The 22,434-nt window shown below is 47.0% G+C and overlaps 1 protein-coding gene across 4 annotated transcripts in view; it reads left to right on the top strand.

The window, feature by feature from the left end:
* The window catches only part of mta2 (metastasis associated 1 family, member 2), a 72,241-nt gene that overhangs the window by 44,470 nt on the left and 5,337 nt on the right, over window positions 1-22,434 (top strand). For 2 of the 4 annotated variants that reach the window (XM_080183558.1, XM_080183559.1), the window contains exons 12-18: window positions 2,837-2,949; window positions 4,173-4,315; window positions 5,640-5,856; window positions 8,290-8,388; window positions 9,520-9,648; window positions 12,260-12,291; window positions 17,101-17,249. In XM_080183558.1, coding sequence (XP_080039684.1) covers window positions 2,837-2,949; window positions 4,173-4,315; window positions 5,640-5,856; window positions 8,290-8,388; window positions 9,520-9,648; window positions 12,260-12,291; window positions 17,101-17,249 — 882 coding nt within the window. The remainder of the gene's footprint in view (window positions 1-2,836; window positions 2,950-4,172; window positions 4,316-5,639; window positions 5,857-8,289; window positions 8,389-9,519; window positions 9,649-12,259; window positions 12,292-17,100; window positions 17,250-22,434) is intronic. The other 2 variants (XM_080183560.1, XM_080183561.1) reach the window with 2 other exon arrangements.

Raw genomic sequence — 22,434 nt, 5'->3', positions numbered from 1 at the left:
CCCAATATAGTGGTTGGTGCACTTTTTACACCAACTTGAGAGGACAGAGCAGGTCGTGATTTAACATCTGATGGGAGAGAAAACCCATCAGGCAGAGCGGCACTCCCTCAGCGTCGACCCGTCAGGCAGAGCGGCACTCCCTCGGCGTCGCCCCATCAGGCTGAGCAGCACTCCCTTGGTGTTGCCCCGTCAGGTAGAGCGGCACTTCCTTGTCTTCCAGCCCTGAGCGTGTTCTCATACCACTGTCCCACAGCTAATATATTAATAAAGTAGTCCAGGAACAGTTGGTGCTTTCAGGAAGAGAGAAAAGTATGGACTGCTGAGCAGGGATGTCCAGTTGTAAAAGTTCTGATCCAGTTGTTCTTGCATTGAAATGTGTGATTAGTGACTGTGATCTCAAATCATAATTGATACAAGCACAATGGGAGTGCATTGAACCATCCACGCAATGTCCATGTTCCTGTCGTCAGCCGGTGTTGTTTTCGCCGAGTTACTATTTGTCCTAACAATAGCCATTGTACAGCACAGCTTGGCTGGATTGGTCTGTACTGCTACTTGTGCTGTACATGGGCCTCCTCCTACCCCATGAGCATATTCTATTCCTTTCTCACTGACCGTGAGACCACCTCAGATAGAGAACGCACAACCTGGACATGTACTAACTGCTCCCTAACGAATGATTTGCACAGATGGACCTCAACATCTCGTCCTCCCACTGTAAAGGTTTGTCCAGCTAAATCACTACACATCTCTCTCCCCCTCTGCTCTGCCCCTTTCCATTTAGTACCTATTTGTGCATATCCTTATTCTTCCTCCCAAAATGTATCACCCCCGCTTATTCAGTGTTAAATTTGTCCAGCTATCTACTCATCACTGTCTGTCCTCTTAAACTCCTATTTATGTGCTATCTGCAGGTTTTACACGTCCCCATCCTTTGGAGCAGATGATTTCTATAACTATCAGGGACAGCAATGAGTCCCTCACTGTCTGTTTCTCCAATCTGGAAAACAACCATTCAGGCAGCTTGCTGTACTGGCTAGCCACCCTTTCTCCTTTCGTAAATTTCAACTTGGGATCCTAACTGGCACCCATTCATCTCATCACCCACCGTCCCCATGCTCCAAGTCACATCAGATTCAAATCCCTTCCTGTGTTTGTGCCCTCCATGGCCTCACTTTTCCTCATCTCTGTGACCTCCTGCTCTACAACTCTTGAGATCATAGAACCCCTACGGTGCAGAAGGAGGCCATTTGGCCCATCAAGTCTGCACCAACCATAGTCCCACCCAGGCCCTATCCCCCCAACCTACATATTTACCCCTCTAATCCTTCCGACCTACACATCCCAGGACTCTAAGGGGAAATTTAGCATGACCAATCAACCTAACCGACATATCTTTTGACTGTGGGAGGAAACCCACACAGACAGGGGGAGAATGTGCAGACTCCACACAGTGCCCCAAGCTGGGAATTGAAACCGGGTCCCTGGAGCTGTGAGGCAGCAGTGCCAACCATCGCTCCACCCTTCTCTCTGCTCTCTACATTCATCAACCTCTAGTCTCTCGCATGCCCCTGATTCCTATCATTGATCCACCATTGGCATCTGTGTCTTACGCTGCCAGGACCCTAAACTTTTCAGTCATCCCCAGAAACTTCTCCATATCCCTCTCCTCTGAGGCAGTCCTCATAATCTATCTCTTGACAAAACGTTTGGTTGCTTGTCCTGGTATCTTATGTGCTCTGTCTGATTTGATTTATTGTTGTATATATTGGGATACAGTGAAAAATATGTGTGCTATACAGACAAAGCATACCGTTCAGAGTACATAGGAGAGGGTGCGGAATATAGTGTTACAGCTACAGGTAGGACGGTTTTTATTCATTTGGAGGGACATGGGTGTCGCCGGTTGGCCAGCTTTTATTGTCCATCCCTAGTCGCTCTTGTTCAAAAGCAGTTGAGAGTCAACCACGTTGCTGTGGCTCTGGAATTGCATGTAAGCCAGATTAGATAAGCACAGCAGATTTCCTTCCCTAAAGGACATTAGTGAACCAGATGGGTTTTTCTGACAATCGACAATGGGTCATCAGTAGATTCTTAATCCTAGATTTTTTTTTATTGAATTCAGATTCCACCATCTGCTGTGGCCGGATTCGAACCTGGATCCCCCAGAACATTCTGGATTAATAGTCTCGCAATAATACCACTAGGTCATCACCTCCCAGAATTACCCAGCCATGGTGGGAAGGTCTTATGAGGAAAGGCTGAGGGACTTGAGGTTATTTTCATTGGAGAGAAGAATGTTACAAGGTGACCTGATTGAGGCATACAAGATGATCAAAGGATTGGATAGGGTGGACAGTGAGATCCTTTTACCTCGGATGGTGATGGCTAACACAAGGGGACATAGCTTTAAATTAAAGGTGATAATTATAGGACGGATGTCAGAGGTAGGTTCTTTACTCAGAGGGTAGTGAGGTCGTGGAATGCCCTGCCTGCAGCAATTGTGGACTCGCCAACTTTAAGGGCATTCAAATGGTCAGTGGATTGGCATATGGATAACATTGGAATAGTTTAGGTTAGAGGGTCATTAGATTGGTTCCACTGATCAGCACAACATCGAGGGCCGAAGGGCCTGTACTGTGCTGTTATGTTCTATGAAGCACCTTGGAATGTTGTGCTGCTTTTGACTCAAGTTGTTGACCTATCTGTTTTTAACTTACCATGCCTTTCTAAGTGAATATAAATTTAATTTCTTGGGTCTCTTTCACCCCTGACCCTCTCCTCCTCATGGATGCTGCCTTTCCTCCAGTAACCTGTGTATTTTCTTGTCTTGCAGCACAAAACCCAACCCCAATCAGATAGTATGCGTTGGGTCAAAAGGGGGAATGATGAATGGAGCTACAGGATACCAGAAATCTGCAGCTGGCCTAACCTGCGAAAGCTGTCACAGTAAGTGGAGGCAAACCCCAGTCTCTTTCATCCTGTCTGTATTTTGCGTATAATCGGGTGTTTAGACAGGATCGTAACCATCAGTAAGGTCAGGATTCCAGAGCAGAATTTCAGTGTTCTTCATTCAGGCGTTGCAGGGACAGCAAGCTGGAGGTACGCATTCACGTACACGAGTCTTTGATGGTAACAGGACGTGTCGAAGAAGCTGTTTCATGTTCCCAGTTCCCCAAATGAGGAAGGATGCTAAGGCCTTGAAAGGGGCGCAGAGGAAGTTTACTGGAGTGCTACGGGGGATGGGGGGGCAGTTTCCTTTGATGTGGAGAAACTGGGATTGTTCTCCTTGGAACAGAGATGGTTAATTGGCTAAGGAATTACGGGGAAGATGAGAATTGTTTTTAGACAGCGAGTTGTTGTGACCTGGAAGGCTGTGCCTATGGAAGCAGGTTCAACAGGAGCTTTCAGAAGGGATATTGAATAATGACTTAACGGGGAAAGATGTGCAGGCCCATGGGGGACAGAGCAGGGAGACAAGGGACTAATTGGATAAATTTTTCATAGAGTCAACACAGGCTTAACACAATTAATCTGAGCTGCGTGACTGGCTTGCTTGCTCAATTTAATTTATTGTATCTACCTATATATAGGCCAGCCCTGCACTGAACTTGTATATAGACCACACCCTACATAAGGTTCTCTTGGCCATTATCAACATGTAACCTATATTCAAGCAAATATAGTGAACACAATTCCGCAGTATCTGGAACAGCTATTTATTTATTTATCAGACTGCGAGCAGCTTGTTCCATAAGGGTAGTGAGGATTCTTTGGAATTATGCCTTATCATTTCACTTAGTGTTGAGTGCAGCAGCCAAAGGATGTTGGGCCCTTGCTTTCTACCCATCCCAGCCTCCGTTCCCTGGGTTAGGTGAGGGGGCAGGAAATGAGCCAGACGTCCCCTCTCCCGGTTTGCTGTTTAATCATTGTGAAGTCTGGATGCTGGGTGAATGTGAAGTGGCAGGGAGGAGGATTCGGGTGCAGCTGTGATGCTCCCTGTGGTCAAATAGCTTCCAGACACTAACTAGCTAGAATTCCCTAGCAAGATGGCTGCGATCTGAAACTGTGGTGAGTTCAGGGGAGGTGAAAATATGTCTCATTAATGCACAAAGCCATTTGTTTCTTGATGCCAAGTTACTAACCCCTAACGAATTGCCCTGTTCCTCCAGCGACGCAGTCTCCACAGTGGTATGCCTGGGGACCGCCCAACATGCAATGTCGGCTCTGTGCATCTTGTTGGATTTACTGGAAGAAATATGGTGGCCTAAAGACACCAACTGCACTTGATGGGGAAAAGGCACGACCTCCTTCAGTAAGATTGCAGCAAAACCCTATCGCTTTGCTTCCGAATAAAATTCAGCCATTTCTTTTGCATTGTACCAAATAAGCGGTCATGCAGCTGAATAATATAACTACCAGCTGATTTTTTTCCATGGCATTGTTTGTCAGTAAAACTTGCTCCCTCCCAGTAAATGTTTCCGCTTCTCTTTCATTTTTGTCCCCCTTTCTCTCGTTTTCTCTCTCTCTCTCTCTCTCTCATTCTCTCTCAGAAGGAGTTGGTTTGCAGATGCAGCAGGTAATTAAGAAGGCAAATGGAATTTTGTCCTTCATTGCTAGAGGGATGGAGTTTAAAAACAGTGAGGTTGTGTTGCAGCTGTATAAGGTGCTGGTGAGGCCACACCTGGAGTTACTATGTACAGTTTTTGGTCTCCTTACTTGAGAAAGGATACAGTGGCACTGGAGGGGGTTCAGAGGAGATTCGCTAGGTTGATTCCGGAGTTGAGAGGGTTGGCTTATGAGGAGAGACTGAGTAGACTGGGGCTATACTCATTGGAATTCAAAAGAATGGGGGAGATCTTATAGAAACAGACGATAAAGAGAATAGATAAGATAGAAGCAGGGAAGTTGTTTCCACTGGCAGGTGAAACTAGAACTAGGGGACATAGCCTCAAAGTAAGGGGAAGCAGATTTAGGACTGAGTTGAGAACGAACTTCTTCACACAACGGGTTGTGAATCTGTGGAATTCCCTGCCCAGTGAAGCAGTTGAGGCTACCTCATTGAGTGTTTTTAAGGCAAGGATAGAGATATTTTTGAACAGTAAAGGAATTAAGGGCTGTGGTGAGCGGCTGGGTAAGTGGAGCTGAGTCCACAAAAAGATCAGTCATGATCTTATTGAATGGCGGAGCAAGCTTGAGGGGCCAGTTGGCCTGCTCCTGCTCCCAGTTCTTATGTTCTCTCTCGTTCTCTCTCTCTTGCAGTGTCTGCCCTTCACTCTGACTGACTGTTTCTCCTCTATCTTCCTTGTGCTCCGTTTCTGTGTCCCTTTCACACCCCTAGCTCTGTCTGTGAATCTGTCTCTCTTGTTTTATGCTGTGCCATCTCCCTTCTGGAAAGCAAGAGTGAAAAGTAAAGGAAAGGCTGGAAAAGCAGATCAGTTTGCACCTAAGAAAAAGGATTGAAGCTTCCCTCCTCCCTAAACCATTGAACACCTTTACAGCATCCTGTCACACGCTTCTGATGTTTCATTTCGAATTTCCTGTGCTTGCAACTTCTCTTTCCATCTTCCATTGTCTTAAAGCTTATTACCCAAATCACAGCTTTTCAAATTCCTCGTGCTTTTTGTCTCACTTTTTAGGAGCCCAGGGCAAAGGGGCCATTTGGTCGCCAGGATCCTCAGGGTTTACTGTCTTACAACAGCTCCAAACTCCTGGCCAAGAACCGGCAGACGTTCCTCCTCCAGACGACCAAGCTTACGCGGATTGCCCGGCGGCTCTGTGACGACATCCTGCGGCCAAGGAGGGCGGCGCGGCGCCCCTACATCCCTGTAAACATCGGCGCCATCAAGACCGAGTGTGAGTAGGCCTCGCTGCTCGAGGGGTGAGCACACCTCACCCACTTTAAACAAGTTGTGCGCCTATGTTCACAGAACCTTGCATGCCAGTGGTGACTGAAAGAGGCTGGAGCTATTTTCTGTGGGAAGGTATGAAGGGGAATCGACCACCATCTTGACAAGAGATCTGGATAGGGTAGAAGCAGAGTGGGTGTTTCCACTTGTGGGGAAGACCAGAGCAAGATGAGGGATAAGCACTCATAATTCCAATGTAGAATCATAGAATCCTACAATGCAGGAGGAGGCCATTCAACCCATCGAGGCTGCACCAACCACAAGTCCACCCCGGCCCTATCCCGTAACTCCACCCCCAAATTTTTACCCCAGCTAGTCCCCCGACACAAAGGGGTAGATTAGCACGGCCAATCCACCTAACCCACACATCTTTGGACTGTGGGAGGAAATCCTAGCTAGTCCCCCTGTCACCAAGGGGGAATTTAGCATGGCCAATCCACCTAACCCACACCTCTGTCATACTGTGGGAGGAAACCAGAGCACCCAGAGGAAACCCACGGAGACATGGGGAAAACATGCAAACTCCACACAGACAGTGACCCAAGCTGGGAATTGAACCCAGGTCCCTGGCACTATGAGGCAGTGGTGTTAATCACTGTGCCACCCAGACCTCAGGAAAAAACTTATTTTATCTAGAGGTAAAGGTGGGTGGCATGGTGGTGAGCACTGTTGCCTCACAGTTCCAGGGACCTGGGTTCGATTCCTGGCTTGGGTCATTGTCTGTGAGGAGTCTGCATGTTCTCCCTGTGTCTGTGTGGGTTTTCTTTGGGTGCTCCAGTTTCCTCCCACAGTCCAAAGGTGTGCAGGTTAGGTTGATTGGCCACACTAAATTGTCCCTTAGTGTCAGAGGGATATGTGGGTTGAGGTATTAGTGGGTTAAATATGTGGAGGTTATGGGGATAGGGCCTGTGGTGGTATTGTGGTTGGTACAGACCCAATGGGCCAAGTGGCCACCTCCTGCACTGCAGGGTTTCTGTATAGAGAGTGAGCATCTTTCCGCAAGAGCATTCTGCTGTCATGTCAATGCCTGCATGTCAGTGCCCTCCTGAATGTAATTTGTAATGTAAGCTGCACAAAGTGAGATGAAGTCCTGTATAAATGGAAATTATTTTCTATTCAAGCAGCAGTTGTTTCAGGTCGGGTATTTGTGAGAGGTGGTTTTGGGAGGTTAATCCCAGAGGAATAAGAGGATCATTTTGACCATTTTCACCCTTTGCTTAGATGTTGGGATTTGTGCGTGCGACTTAACCATTCGTCTCTTAATCTTGTTAACAAGAGCGCATGCTTAACAGCGATGTTTAAAGGAAATGATATCCCTGTACATTACATGATTTAACTGTTTCCTATACAAGAATGAAAAGTGATAGAACATAGAACATTACAGCGCAGAACAGGCCCTTCGGCCCACGATGTTGCGCCGACCAGTTAAAAAACAATGACCCTCTAACCTAAACCAAACCCTTTCCATCCATAAACCTATCCACAGATCTCTTAAACCCCCCCAAACTAGGCGCATTTACAACTGCAGCAGGCAGGGCATTCCAATCCCTCACCACCCTCTGGGTAAAGAACCTACCCCTGACATCCGTCCTATAACTACCACCCCTTAATAGATAGATTTGAATGAACAAGCTCACACATGAGATGGAGGCATGGCCTCGTGGTATTATCGCTAGACTATTAATCCAGAAACTCAGCTAATATTCTGGTGACCCAGGTTTGAATCCCATCACGGCCCATGGTGGAATTTGAATTCAATAAAAAAAATCTGGGATTAAGAATCTACTGATGACCATGAAACCATTGTCGATTGTCAGAAAAATCCATCTGGTTCACTCATGTCCTTTAGGGAAGGAAATCTGCCATCCTTACCCGGTCTGGCCTACATGTGACTCCAGAGCCACTGCAATGTGGTTGACTCTCAACTATCCTCCAAGGGCAACTAGGGATGGGCAATAAATGCTTGCCCAGCCAGCGATGCCCATGTCCCACAAATGAATAAATAAAACAAGGATGTTCTGTTGTAAAGCGAGTCTCCCTGATGCAGGAACTTTGGCGTGAGAGTTGTGTACTTGAATCACGAGCTTTTATGGGAGAATTAGGATATCGGAGGGCCAAGCTTTGGTTGGGAGTTAGAGATTGGGAACAGGAGGTGGCGAATCTATCCTTAGAGCCTGTTTCGCCATTCAATTCATTCATGTCTGACCTGCAGCGATCTCTAACCGCTTTTGTTCCATGCCCTCTTGATACCTAATGTATTTATTGGCTGTCAAAACTATGCTTTCTTTCCAGTGCCCTCCCCTCCGCCATTGCTGAGATTTGGTCCTCATTCCATTTCCCCATTGCTGAGATTTGACCCTCATTCTGTTTACCCCCTCAGGTGCGGTCAGACTTCCAAAAGCTGCAACAAAACCACTCAGGATCCGGCCTGTGGCACGGCCGACATTAGCGAATATCATGAAGGAGTTGGGGGAATTAGGTAAGTCGCAAGGAAGATGTTGAAGCAAATTCCCTTGGCTCTTAATTGTCACATCCTTTCTCCATTCTGGGACAGACACTTTGTGACCACCTTGTCTCAAAGAACAGTACAGCACTGGAATGGGCTGAAGGGCCTTTCTGCACTGTATGATTCTGTCTCCGAGTTAAAGGGATAAATTTTCTTGTCCTGCCCACCACAGGAATCATAGCGGGCAAGTGGCGGACCATGGAAAGGTCCTATGACCTCAAGCAGGGTTTTCCGGTTTCGGGGAGAGTGCAGTGGGAAAATCCTGCTGGGAAATAGTGGTTGTGGACTCGAGTGCACTCCCTGCTATTAGACAATATTAACCTAGGTTCCAACAGCTGTGCTGCTGCAGCATTGTTTGGAATTGTTACCTGTTTTTTTTTGGTTGCGGGGTTGGGGGAGGAAATGCGGATTTTTGATGATTTTTCAATCTGGAAGTGTCACTTGGCTGAGAAAACTTACCCAAGGAGCGCGTTGTTGTGATCTGGAAAGCCCTGCTAAAAAGAGAATGGAAGCAGATTCACTAACTTTAAAATAACAAATAGGAGAAATACTTGGAAGGGAAACTATTCCAAAGGGATATGGGGAAAGATGGGATTAGATATCAGATAAATCTTGCACGGTCACAATGAACCAAATAAGATCCTGTGCAGTAAGATTCGACCAAGTTGCTTCCTGTATTGTAATGAATGCTTTAGATCCACACGGATCCTCTGTGTCCTGCCCCACATTCCTCCTGAACCAAGTGACCATTAATTTGTGCGCAAGAGCCCTCAGTAATGAATTGAATAGGTGGTTAAACGCTGCATTTTCCCGGACATTCTCTCTTCCTCCACCTTCCGTCGGGAAAAAGATATAAAAGTCTGAGGTCAACTCAAGAACAGCTTCTTCCCTGCCGCTGTCAGACTTTTGAATGGACCTACCTTGCATGAAGTTGATCTTTCTCTACAACCTAGTTATGACTATAACAGTACGTTCTGCACTCTCTCCTTTCTTTCTCTATGAAAGGTATGTTTTGTATAGCGTGGAAGAAACAATACTTTTCAGTGTGTCCCAATACACGTGATAATAATGAAGCAAATGATATAGAATGTGTTCAATTTGCAGCCGCACGTGGCCCGGTGAAACCTCGGATTCTGAAAGGGACTGAAACGAATCGAAGCATTCTAAACTTCAACCGGGGAGTGCTGTCCCTCCTGGGGAAGCGCACCTTCAACAAACAAAACGGGCTGGAGGGTAGGTTGCAGATTTGTGCCGATTTATTTGCAACACGCTTCAAAAGGTCAGGGCCCTTGTCAGAGTCACCGTGAGGTCGACTCCTGCACGGCCTGGTGAAATTGTTGACGCTGTGTGATATTGCTGGAGAGCAACAGTGTGCTAATTTCTCCAATCAAAATGAATTTATACACATTGAGAGGGAGAGAGACTATTTCTGCCTGTTGGATAATCTGGGACCATGGGACAAAGTGTTAGAGCCTAACCTTTCAGGGGTGAAGTTAGGGAACACTTTCACTTGCAAAGGTTGGTGGAAGTTTCACCAACCCAGCCTCAACAGTGAATTTTAAATTGGAATTAGATACGTGTGTGTGTGTTATTTAAAGATGGGGCGGCACGGTGGTTAGCACTGCTGCCTCACAGCGCCAGAGACCCAGGTTTGATGCCCGGTTTGGGTCAATGTCTGTGTGGAGTCTGCACGCTGTCCCTGTGCCTGTGTGGGTTTCCTCCGGGTGCTCCGGTTCCCTCCCACAGTATGAAAGATGTGCGGGTTAGCTGGATTGACCATGCTAAATTCCCCCTTCGGTGTCAGAGGGACTAGCTAGGGTAAATGCATGGGGTTATGGGGATAGGACCTGGGTTGGATCATGGTTGGTGCAGACTCAACGGGCCACATGTCCTCCTGCACTCTAGGGATTCTATTCTAAATTAATTTGTACTTCGTTACTTAACAAACAAAGGATAAAAGTTGTTGTTATAATGCAGAGCTTGTTTTGGTCGCTGCAGTTGCAGAAGGATGTGTTGGCCTTGGAGGGAGTGCAGAGGAGGTTCACTAGGTTGATATTAGAGATGAGGGGGTTGGACTCTGAAAAGAGACTAAATAGACTAGGTCTGTACTCATTGGAGTTTAGAAGGAAGAGGGGGGATCTGATAGAGACGTATAAGATAATGAAGGGGATGGATAGGGTAGAGGTAGAGAGATTCTTCCTGCTTAGAAAGGATAGCAGGCTTAGAGGGCACAGCCTCAAGATAAGGGGGAGGAGGGGGTGCACTTTAGATCAGAGTTGAGGAGGAACTTCTTCACTCAAAGGGTGGTGAATCTCTGGAATTCTCTGCCCATTGAAGTGGTGGAGGCTACCTCGCTAAATATATTTAAGTCACGGGTAGATAGATTTCTGATAGACAGGGGAATTGAGGGTCATGGGGAGAAAGCGGGAAAGTGGAACTGATCCACTTCAGATCAGCTATGATCTTATTGAATGGCGGGGCAGGCTCGAAGGGCTAGATGGCCTACTCCTGCTCCTTTTCTTATGTTCTTAGAGCTTGATCCATAGCGGTATAACATTAGTATACCTCAGGAATGTCTGATTAATCCTTTGTTATAATATTTAACAGCAGTAAGGTAGAATGTTCTGCAGTGCTGGGAGTGGAACACAAGTTATTAGAACCACAGAAGTTAGGGGAGATTGGGTTGAGACCGCCACTCCACTTCTGCAAGGCTGCACCAGGGCTGCAATGTCTGGCATTGCCTTGCGAGGAGAAGGAACTCAGATGAGGCAGTTTGAGTTGAGAGCAGCGGACATAGGCAGAGGGTTGGAAAGCGGCTGCCCTGAACAACAGAAACCTCAACCTGAGCTGCCTGAAGAGATGGGAGAGTGGGGATTGATTACCGATGAAGGGTGAGGCAGCCCTCTGGTTCATGCCCCTTGGATTATGTGGTAGTTCATCATCCCCTCTCCATGTCCTGAGGTGGCATGGTGGCACAGTGGTTAGCACTGCTGCCTCACAGCACCAGGGACCCAGGGCAGCATGGTGGCACAGTGGTTAGCACTGCTGCTTCACAGTGCCAGGGACCTAGGTTCAATTCCCAGCTTGGGTCACTGTCTCTGTGTGGAAGTCTGCATGTTCTCCCCGTGTCTGTGTGGGTTTCCTCCGGGTGCTCTGGTTTCCTCCCACAGTCTGAAAGATGTGTAGGTTAGATACATTGGCTGTGCTAAATTCTCCCTCAGTGTACCCGAACAGGCGCTAGAGTGTGGCAACTAGGGGATTTTCACAGTAACTTCATTACAGTGTTAATGTAAGCCTACTTGTGGCTAATAAACTTTGGGTGAGGCAATGGCAGAGAACATGAGCAGGACGCTCGTGCTAGTCCAATTTCCCCCTAAAATCTTGCAGAGGCCCCATGGTGCCTTGGTTCAGAGCTGCCAGGCGCTGTGGCAAATTCTGATGGAAGTGACAGACTTGTGTAATCTAAACTCCAGTAGCAACACCGAGATGAGCAACTGGGCTACTCCTGGGTGTCTGAGCTCCACACAAACTCCTGTTGACCTGACAAACTTTGGGATCCAATGGAGGCCATGATTGCCGAGATTAGAGTTGATGGTTTATTTATCCTTGGTTTAGATTAGGTTTTGGAAGAAATGGCAGCCACTCAGAATTCTGCTAATGAAGGGGCTTGGTGGCACTGTCTGGTAGCAAGAGATCTTAACATCCCTTTCTCACACTTGTTTAGCGGGCGAGTTTGGGTTTGAGGCAATGAACCGAAGGTCATTTAATCTGATTACCTTTGCAAGTCATTTACTTTTCTGCATTTGTACTAATGTTTCTTTTCCCATTTTTCCCTGTTTTTCAGGAGCCCCGAGTCCCATTCATATAAGACAGATGGTAAGTAGTGTTGGACAGCTGTCAACATGACTGCACAGTGTGTTGTGACATCTCAATAGCCTGAGCTGGAAATCCAGCAGTTATAGTGCTCAATAATCAGAATAGGTGATAAACAATCAATCCAGCTCCTTCACACTGTCACTCTGTAACCTCTCTCCCCACAACGCCACTACTAGCTGTATCTCTACTGTTAATGCAGCTCCCTCACACTGTCATTCAGTAACCCCTATTCCCAGCACCCTCTGTTATTGACTGTATCTCTACTGATGTTAATCCAGCCCCCTCTCAGTCACTTAGTAACCCCTCTCTCCTCAGCACCGTGTTACTGACTGTATCTGTATTGATGTTAATCCGGCTCCCTCACACTGACACTCAGTAACCCCTCTCCCCGTAGCACTGTCACTGACTATCTCTACCAATAATCCAGCTCCCTCACAGTCACTCAGTAGCCCCTCTCCCCCAGCTCCCTGTTATTGACTGTATCTCTACTGATGTAAGTCCAGCTCCCTCACACTGTCACTCAATAACCCCTCTTCCCCAGCTCCCTGTGTTACTGACTGTATCTGTACTGATGTTAATCCAGCTCCCTCACACTGACACTCAGTAACCGCTCTCCCCATAGCACTGTCACTGACTGTATCTCTACTAATAGTCCAGCTACCTCACACTGTCACTCAGTAATCCCTCTCCCCCAGCACCCTGTGTTACTGACTGTATCTCTACTGATGTTAATCCAGCTCCCTCACGTTGTCACTCAGTAACCCTTCCTTCCCCCCCTCAGCGCCCTGTGTTACTGACTGTATCTGTACTAATGTTAATCCAGCTCATTCACACTTTGCAGCTCAGTATTTCCTCTTGGTCGATATATAATGTCGGGGCAGTAGTAGACCATTTGGCCCATCAAGTCTGCTCCGCCATTCAATAAGATCATGACTGAAATGAGAATGCTCAATTCCACTTTCCCGCCTTATCCCCGTAACCCTCACTGATTGAAAAACCTGTCTATCTCAGCCTTGAACATAATCGAGGAACCAGCCTCGATAGCTCTTTGTCGTAAACGTTCCACAGATTCGCTACCCTCCGAGAGAACAAATTCCTTCCTGTCTCTGTCTTAATTGAGACAATCCTTCCTGCTCCTGGACTCTCCACAAGGGGAAGCAATCTCTCAGCATCAGAGAGACAGTGAAATTCAGTGTGAGAAAAATGTGCAGCATCCCAGCAGTTTGTTTTATTTAGAGCAAGATTAACATTAGTGGCAGAATGCTCTGTAATCCCTTTATGTTAAGCTGGTTAAAGGTGGACTATGTGTAAATTGTGTTTCTCATGCATTACACCCTGAGGGAGATTTTTTTCCGGTGTGAGGAGGTGGTTTCACAACTTCAGTCGCTATTTGAACTCACCTTCGTTGTGGCCGCACGGTCAGACTGACCTCACCTCTGGAAGAAAGAAAATCTTTTTCCATGCGGCCTGTATTGAGTTTCAGAATTGATGAGTGGATAGATGTGTGCCCTTGTACGCGTCTATGGAACAGAGCACAGGGCTGGGGGAAGGGTAGGAAAATGAACCTGTTACAGACCGCCCCCTCCAGAACCAAGCTGATGCATTATTGTGCACCTCTCATTACATCGTACTGTCATACTGCTCAACATTGCATAAGAATAGCAAAGAAGCTTTTTAACATTTAATTTCTGCCACAACAGAAGGTTCCCAGCATGAGTTCCTGGTCTCGGGGAAGAATGTAGGAAGCTAAAATTAGTTTCTGAGCCCCTTCCTTGGGGGAATGATGGGATTCCTGTCTTTTTTTTTTCCAATGACGCTCATACATGTTGATTCAGGAAGGTTCAGTGATTCAATCGTGATAGCTCCCAAAACCAAACAACCTGCCTCACTTGTGCTGTACCTGTCCTGGGAGTGTTTGATGGGGACAGTAAAGAGGGAGCTTTATTCTGTATCTAACCTTGTGCTGTCCCTGTCCTGGGAGTGTTTGATCGGGGACAGTGTGGGAATTTTACTCCATATCTAATCCCGTGCTGTACCTGCCCAGGGAATCCAAAAGACGTACTGATTACGTGCGTTGGCCGTGCTAATTTCTCCCTCTGTGTACCTGAACAAGTGCCAGAGTGTGGTGACTAGGGGATTTTCACAGTAATTTCAGTAACTGGGCAGCATGATGGCACAGTGGTTAGCACTGCTGCCTCACACTGCCAACGATGTGGGTACGACTCCTGGCTTGGGTCACTGTCTGTGTGGAGTCTGCACGTTCTCCCCTCATCTGCGTGGGTTTCCTCTGGGTACTCTGGTTTCCTCCCACGCCCAAAGATGTGCAGGTTAGGTGGATTGGCTATGCTAAATCGCCCTTTAGTGTCAGGGGGATTAGTTAGGGTAAATGCATGGAGTTATTGGGATAGGGTCTGAGTGGGATTGTGGTCGGTGCAGACTCGATGGGCCGAATGGCCTCCTGCACTGTAGGATTCTACGATTCATTTCAGTGTTAATGTAAGTCTACTTGTGAGACAATAAATAACTTTAAACTTTGATGGGGACAGTGTAAATGGAGCTCAAGTCTTTTTATCTTGGAACAGAGGTTAAAGGGAGATTTAATAGAGATGTCTGAATTTTGATAGAGTAGACAAGAGGAAGCCAGGATCGGTAAGCAGAGGGCATGGTTAATTGGCAAAAGAACCAGACGGAAAGAAAGGTTTTTGAATGCAGAGAGTTTGTTATCTGGAATGTGTTGCCTGAAAGGATGATTGGAGCAGATTCAGGGGGATCTTTCAAAATGGAATGGGATTAATACTGGGAAAGGACAAAGTGTGCAGGGCTGGAGGGAAAGAGCCAAGGGGATTAATTGTTTTGAGTTCAGTTCTGGGATCCACACCTTGGGAAGGATAATGAGGCAGTTCAGCAGAAATTTACCAAATTGAAAAGCAGACTCAGCAAATATTGGAACTGTATCCCCTGCTATTGAAAAGGTTTGATTGGAGGTTGCGGGATGTTAAGGGGAACTGATTGGGGCAAGAAAAACTGATTGTCAGGGCCCATGACTCAGGAACGTAGACCTGGCTTGGAGATTTCTTTGTTATCCAAGGATATTGGAGAATATGGGATTAAGTGGGTGTATGGCCAGAGAGCCGTGATCTCAGTGAACTGTGGGACAAGGACTCTTCATCACCTGTCCCTAAATTGGATTTCTTAATCGAATATCTCTTTCAAAGACCCAGCATAATGGCTCACATCTATGCTGCATGTACTTACACTTTTAAACATGCTGAATTCCTGCACTCCTACGGGGCGGCACAGTGGTTAGCTGCCTCACAGCTGCAGAGACTCAGGTTCAATTCCTGGTTTGGGTCACTGTCTGTGTGGCGTCTGCATGTTTTTCCCATCTCTGCGCGGGTTTCCTCCGTGCTCCGGTTTCCTCCCACGCTCCAAAGATGTGCAGATTAGGTGCATTGGCCATGCTAAATCGACCCTTAGTGTCCTAGGATGTGTAGATAGGAGAGATTAGCAGGGTAAGTATGTGGGGTTATAGGTAGAGGGCTTGGGTGAGATTGTTGTCAGTGCAGACTCGATGGGCTGAATGGCGGCCTGCTGCACTGTAAAGTTTCTATACTGTGTCCGAGATTTAATATTTAAGGTGGAAAGAGTTTCTTTTCAGTAGCATAATCCTGCTTTCTCCATACAACCTTTGATCCTATTTGCCCCAGGTGCTATATGCAGCCGCCTTTTGAATACATTCTATGTTTTGGCATCAACTACTTCCTGTAATAATGGATTCCACCGGCTCACCACTCTTTGGGTGAAGAAATGTCTCCTCACCTCCATTCTAAACGGTCTACCCTGAATCCACAGATTGTATATGACCTCCAGGCCCCAGGTTAGGGGCTGAATAGGGGGGATATCAAAGTGCCAGCTCCTGATCACTGTTCATTGAGCGGCACTGTAAAATGTGCAGGTATCAATGATGCAGGTATTAAGCTTCAAAGTCCTGCACCATCAGGTGGTGCTCCCCTGCCCCATATATTTGCTCCTCCTCTCCTTTTGACCTCCCTCTCGTCGTGGCATGATTGCACAGTGGTGGCGTGGTGGCACAGTGGTTAGCACTGCTGCCTCTCAGCGCCAGGGACCTGGGATCAATTCAATGCATGTTCACCCCGTATCTGCGTGGATTTCCTCCCACACCCCAAAGATGTACTGGTTAAGTGGATTGGCCATGCTAAATTGCCCCTTAGTGTCAGGGTAAATGCATGGGATTATGGGAATGGGGCCTGGGTGGAATTGAGGTCGGTGCAGACTCGATGGGCTGAATGGCCCCCTCCTGCATTGTAGGAATTCTGATTCTTTGTTCCCACTTTTCCCTCTCCTATGTTGTTCCCTCTTCTCTCTCTCGTGCACTTATTCTCTTTTCCTGTTCCTTCTCCTCCCCTTTCTCCCAAGTCTGTACCTCAATTTTCAGAATTGTCACAAGACAAACAAGGATTCTAGAATTCCTGTAAATATTGTCTCATTTTTACTTCTCCTGAAGGGGCATTGACAACACAACAACCAAAGGAAAGGTGGACTAGAATTCATGGTCAGCAGTGCTATGGTGTTATGGCTTTGATTGGTATCTTATACTGCGTTTCCAGAGGGAGTTTAACAAAAAACAATCAGTATATAATGCAGGCTGCCTTGCCAGTTAGCTGACTCTGCTTATGGGTACCGATTTGGGCTAATACTTTATTTAATGTAGTCTTTATAACTCACCCGCTTAGAATTAGCAAGAAAAGAAAGCTTTAATTTTGGTGAAATGCATTATCACTGTTGCAGACGGCTAGCCCTCATTCAGCCAGTGGCAGACCCTTCTCTGCTGGGGTGAAGACAGAGCGAGGTGGCACTGAGCCAGCGGTTAAACGGCAGAAATTGAACCCTGGAGATGCCCCTGACCCGATTGTCTTCGTGGCAACAGACCATACCAGGTGTGTACCATGAGATTGAGGGGAGGGAGAGGGTGTAGGAGATGAAGGGGACAGTCAGATCTGATGGAACGGAAAGATCTTCGACTTCCTTCCTTGGAGTGTGGCATTGGGTTAATGGAATATTCGGAGGGAGGGGTGGATGGACAGACCTGAGCAGTATTCATTGACCCAGCTCCACACAAGCCATTTTAGAATGGACCCTGAGGTTACAGCCAGTTCGTTTTACCTTGCCTTGATGTGAAGGCTGTTCATTTTGAGTGTAGTTTTAATGTCCTTTTTATTATACAGGCGGCAGTTTAACAATAGAGGCCTAGGCCAAAGCATGCACTCCCCGTGGAACCACACTGAATGGGGAGGAGGCCATACAGCCCCTCAATATCTGCACTGCTATTTTCGGTTAGCTCACAACTAATATCAAACTCCACTTCATTTACCCACCATTCTTCAATAGCTGACAAGACAAGAAGACACACAGATTTCAGTGAATTGGCAATCGAGGGGAGATGTGATCTGACTGTGTTGCCTGAAAGGGCGGTGGAAGCAGATTCCAATAACTTTCCAAAGGAATTTGGAACAATGCTTCAGATGGAAAATAAAATGCAGGGACAGATTTGGGGAGCGGAGCAGGGGTGGGGGGGAATTGAATGGGTGTTTTAGAGAGCAGGGACATACATAATGGACTGAATGGCCTTATTCTGTGCTGTACTCTGTTTGTTGGCCAAGCCCAGAAATACCTCGTTTCCAGCCTGCAATTCACAAGTGCAAAATCTGGCCGTTGTTCTACCAGTATGTATGTTCTACAATAGTGTGGATATTTGGGGATGTTTCTAAAAGTCCCTAGTTTCTACTAGTTGTTTGGTGCACAGATGATTCCTCAGTAAGTGTGTAGCCTGTGGCCCTAAGACTGGGATTGTAACCCAGTTGTGCTGCCGCTGTGATGGATTCTGAGCATCATTCTGTAGTCACAAGTTCTCGCCTAGCCCACGCTGTCTCATCAGTCGTCTGTTCTTCCATGTGTGAGGCTAAAGTGTGAGTGCCATCAACAATTGAATTGTGGAAGGAGCAAGCAAAGAGCTCCTTGCATATCAGATATACCGACTTGCTTCACTGCAACATAAGTAGTCTCATGACACCAGGTTAAAGTCCAACAGGTTTATTTGGTAGCACAAGCTTCTGGAGCACTGCCCCTTCATCGCTCACCTGATGAAAGGACAATGCTCCGAAAGCTTGTGCTTTCGGAGAGGGGGCATCAAGAGGTCAGGATTGGAGGAGCACAGAAATCTGAGGGTTGTGGGGTGGTTGTTGTTGGAGCAGGAGCCAATATACATCAGCGAACACTGGGTGAGCGGGATAGTCAGAGTTAGGTTACAGACAGCAGAGTTGATTTGATTTATTATTGTCACGTGTGAAAAGTATTGTTTCTTGCGCGCTATACAAAGCATATCTTTCATTGTGAAGGAAAGGAGAGAGTGCAGAATGTAGTGTTACAGTCGTAGCTAGGATGTAGAGAAAGATCAACTTAATCAAGATAGATCTAGTCAAAAGCCTGACAGCAGCAGGGAAGAAGCTGTTCTTAAGTCGGTTGGTACATGACTTTTGTATCTTTCTCCTGATGGAAGAAGGTGGAAGAGAGAAGGTCCGGAGTACGCAGTGTCCTCAATTAGGCTGGTTGCTTTGCCGAGGCAGCGGGAAGTCAAGACCGTCAATTGATGGGAGGCTGATTTGCATGATGGATTGGGCTACATTGACGACCTTTTGTAGCTCCTTGCCGTCTTGGGCAGAGCAGGAGCCCATACCAAGCTGTGATACAACCAGAAAGAACGCTTTCTATGGTGCATCTGTAAAAGTTGGTGAGAGTCGTAGCAGACATGCCGAATTTCCTTAATCTCCTCAAGTTTGACATGAGCTGAGGTTTATGGAGAGGGAGGGTGGGAGTGCAGCTAGGAGAGGGAGCCTGGCAATCAGCGCAGACAGGGCTGAGGATTTCAGCAGTAGGGGCGTATGCAAGGAAATTGTGGAGATGGAAACAGGAGGATGGAGAGAGTATGGGGTGTGAAGCTCAGCGCAGGGTCACGTAGGGCACTGTGGTTGTGAATGGGTTCAACTAAGACTGTGACTAGGGAGAGGGCTGGATCTGTGACTGAGGAAGAGAGTCTGGCAGGGTCCAGAGACAATGGCTATAGCATTGCCATTGTTTTAACTGGAAGAAAATTTCCTCCTCCAGCACCAAATACCCTTCTCAGTTCAGCTAAGTTCACTCAGCATCTGTTCAGTCAAGACTCTATCTGTCTTGCCTGGGAACGCTGTCATCGATGTAGCACCTAACCACAAGGCTGAGGTCAGCCAACACAACACAGACCAGTTATCAAAACCCGCCTGGTCACTGTGGAAGAATTGCGCACTGCAGAGCATTTACCAACTCACCCAATGGGTACATGTTATGTCCAATTAAAGGGGAGGCTGGATTACAGGCTCCCTGTTATCGAGGATATTGAAAGGAGAAGAAATGAAACAGAAGGATGCCATTCAGTCCATCACAGACCTAACAGTGCAGGAAGGTGGTCGTTTGGCCCATCGTGCTTTTGACAGCTCTGAGTATTTTTGTTTAGTGCCATTTTCCCACTTTTTCCCCTGAATATTCTTCCTTTTCAAATAACAATCTAATTTCCTTTTTAAAACTTTGATGAAATCAGCATCCACTGCACTCTTAGGCGGTGCGTTCCAGCCCCTCACGTCCACCGCACTCTCAGGCGGTGCGTTCCAGCCCCTCACGTCCACCGCACTCTCAGGCGGTGCGTTCCAGCCCCTCACGTCCACCGCACTCTCAGGCGGTGCGTTCCAGCCCCTCACGTCCACCGCACTCTCAGGCGGTGCGTTCCAGCCCCTCACGTCCACCGCACTCTCAGGCGGTGCGTTCCAGCCCCTCGCGGCCACCGCACTCTCAGGCGGTGCGTTCCAGCCCCTCACGTCCACCGCACTCTCAGGCGGTGCGTTCCAGCCCCTCGCGGCCACCGCACTCTCAGGCGGTGCGTTCCAGCCCCTCACGGCCACCGCACTCTCAGGCGGTGCGTTCCAGCCCCTCACAGCCACCGCACTCTCAGGCGGTGCGTTCCAGCCCCTCACCACTTACTGCTTGAAACAAGTCACCTTAAATCTGTGCCATCTGGTTCTTGATTAGTTCACGAGTGGGAACTGTTTTTCCCATCTATTCTGACTAGACTCATGATTTTATGTTTTTTTATATACAAGTAACAAATCCCTCCAAGGAAAATAGTCCCAACTTTTCCAATCTATCTTCATGAGTGAAGTTTAAAATCTCTCCTGGATCTTTGCAGGAGTGATCCGAAGCAAATCCCACTCTTCCCAACAGATCTTTATTCAGCTTTCATATGTCAGATTGAAATAGGCTCTGACGCTGTAACTACTTCATGTAGTATACGTGAGATCCCCTCTTACAACAGCACTCATTGTCAGGAACTCTCTCCTAACCCCTTCCCCATCAGCCCACCCAACCCCATTTTAATCGGACATATAAGCTTCCCATATTCACGCCATTAAAACCCTTCACTGTTTTAACGCTTCTGACATTTCACTTCATTCATTGGATGTGGGTGTCGCTGGCCAGCGCTTATTGCCCAGTCATAATTGCTCTTCAGGAGGTGGTGGTGAACTGCCTTCTTGAAGGTACACCCAGTGTTTCAGGATTCTGACCCACCGATGATGAGGGAACAGCGAAATATTTCTAGGTAGTTTGGAGGAGAACTTGCAAGTGGTGGTGTTCCCCTGTGCCTGCTGTCCTTGACTTCCTAGGTACAGCGCAGAAAAGTCTGCACCCCCAATAACTACTACTAAAGTCATGCTAATCCCATTTTTCAGCACTTGTCCCATATCCCTGAATGTTGAGATATTTCAAGTGCTTATCCAAATATTTTTTAAATTGTTGTTAAGATTTCCAGCCTCCACTACCTTCCCAGGCAGCATGTTCCAGATTCCCATCACCCTCAAAGTTTTTTTTCTCAAATCCTCTCTGAATCTCCTGCCACGCACCCCAAAACTCTGCCTGCTTGTGACAGACCCCTCAGCCAAGGGGAACTGCTGCTCCCTACTCACTCTGTCCATACCCTCATAATCTTGTACACCTCAATCATGTCCCCCCTCAGCCTTCTCTGCTCTAGAGAAAACAATCCAAGCCTATTCAGTCTCTCCTTACAGCTTAAACACTTCATCCCAGACTGCATCCTGGTGAACCTTTTCTGCACCCCCCTAGTGCAATCACATCCTTCCTATAGTGAGGTGACCAGAACTGCACACAGTGCTTCAGCTGTGGCCTAACCAACACTCTGTACAGCTCCAACATTACCTCCTTGCTCTTGTACTCTACCACAACTGATAAAAGCCAGTGTCCCATATGCTGCCTTAACTATCTAAGTAGAGGTCTCTGGTTAGGAAGGTGCTGCTGAAGGAAACTTGGGAGAGTTGTTGCAGATTCCTTGGGTCCAGTAAAAGCAGTCCCAGCATCTCAAGTTTCTCCTCATAGCTATAGTTTGCCCTCGCTGGCATTATCTTGGTGATATCAGAATTGACTTTCTTGCTAATATGATGTCCAGAACTGTACAACCTCCTTTAGCTGGCACTTCATCTACACTTTTAACAAATTTATTATTTCTTGGCTCCTGCCACCCCAAATTCTGTTAGCCTCACCCACCTGCATTTTAAGAGAGTCACGCATGTGGCTTCCTAGCTCTCTCTTCATCCATAGCTCAGTGTTTCTCCGGAAAGTATTTCCTCACACCTATCCACATTAAATCACAATTGCCCCAAATCACCCATCCTGCCCATTCTGTCTGTGTCTCCTTGAGGGAAAAAAAAACCACACGCGCACTTGCTGTGCTAAATATTCTGAATTGAAGTGTCATTTTATATTCATTCATGGCATTTGGGCATCACTGGCTGGGCCAGCATTACTGCCCATCTCCAATTGCCCTTGAATTGAGTGGCTTAAAAGACCATTTTGGAGGATATATAAGAGGATATTGCTGTGGATCAGTGACATGTAGGCCAGACCAAATAAGGATGGCAGATTTCCTTCCCTGAAGATATTGGAGTGAACCAATATTGGGTTTTTATGACAGTGGTTTCATGGTCATTATTAGACTTTCATTTCCAGATTTGTACATAATTGAAA

The sequence above is a fragment of the Carcharhinus amblyrhynchos genome, unplaced genomic scaffold, assembly GCF_965287045.1.
Source record: "Carcharhinus amblyrhynchos unplaced genomic scaffold, sCarAmb.v2.hapA chromosome_331, whole genome shotgun sequence".
In the NCBI taxonomy this organism is placed as follows: Eukaryota; Metazoa; Chordata; class Chondrichthyes; order Carcharhiniformes; family Carcharhinidae; genus Carcharhinus; species Carcharhinus amblyrhynchos.
This window is presented reverse-complemented; position numbering and strand designations above follow the sequence as displayed.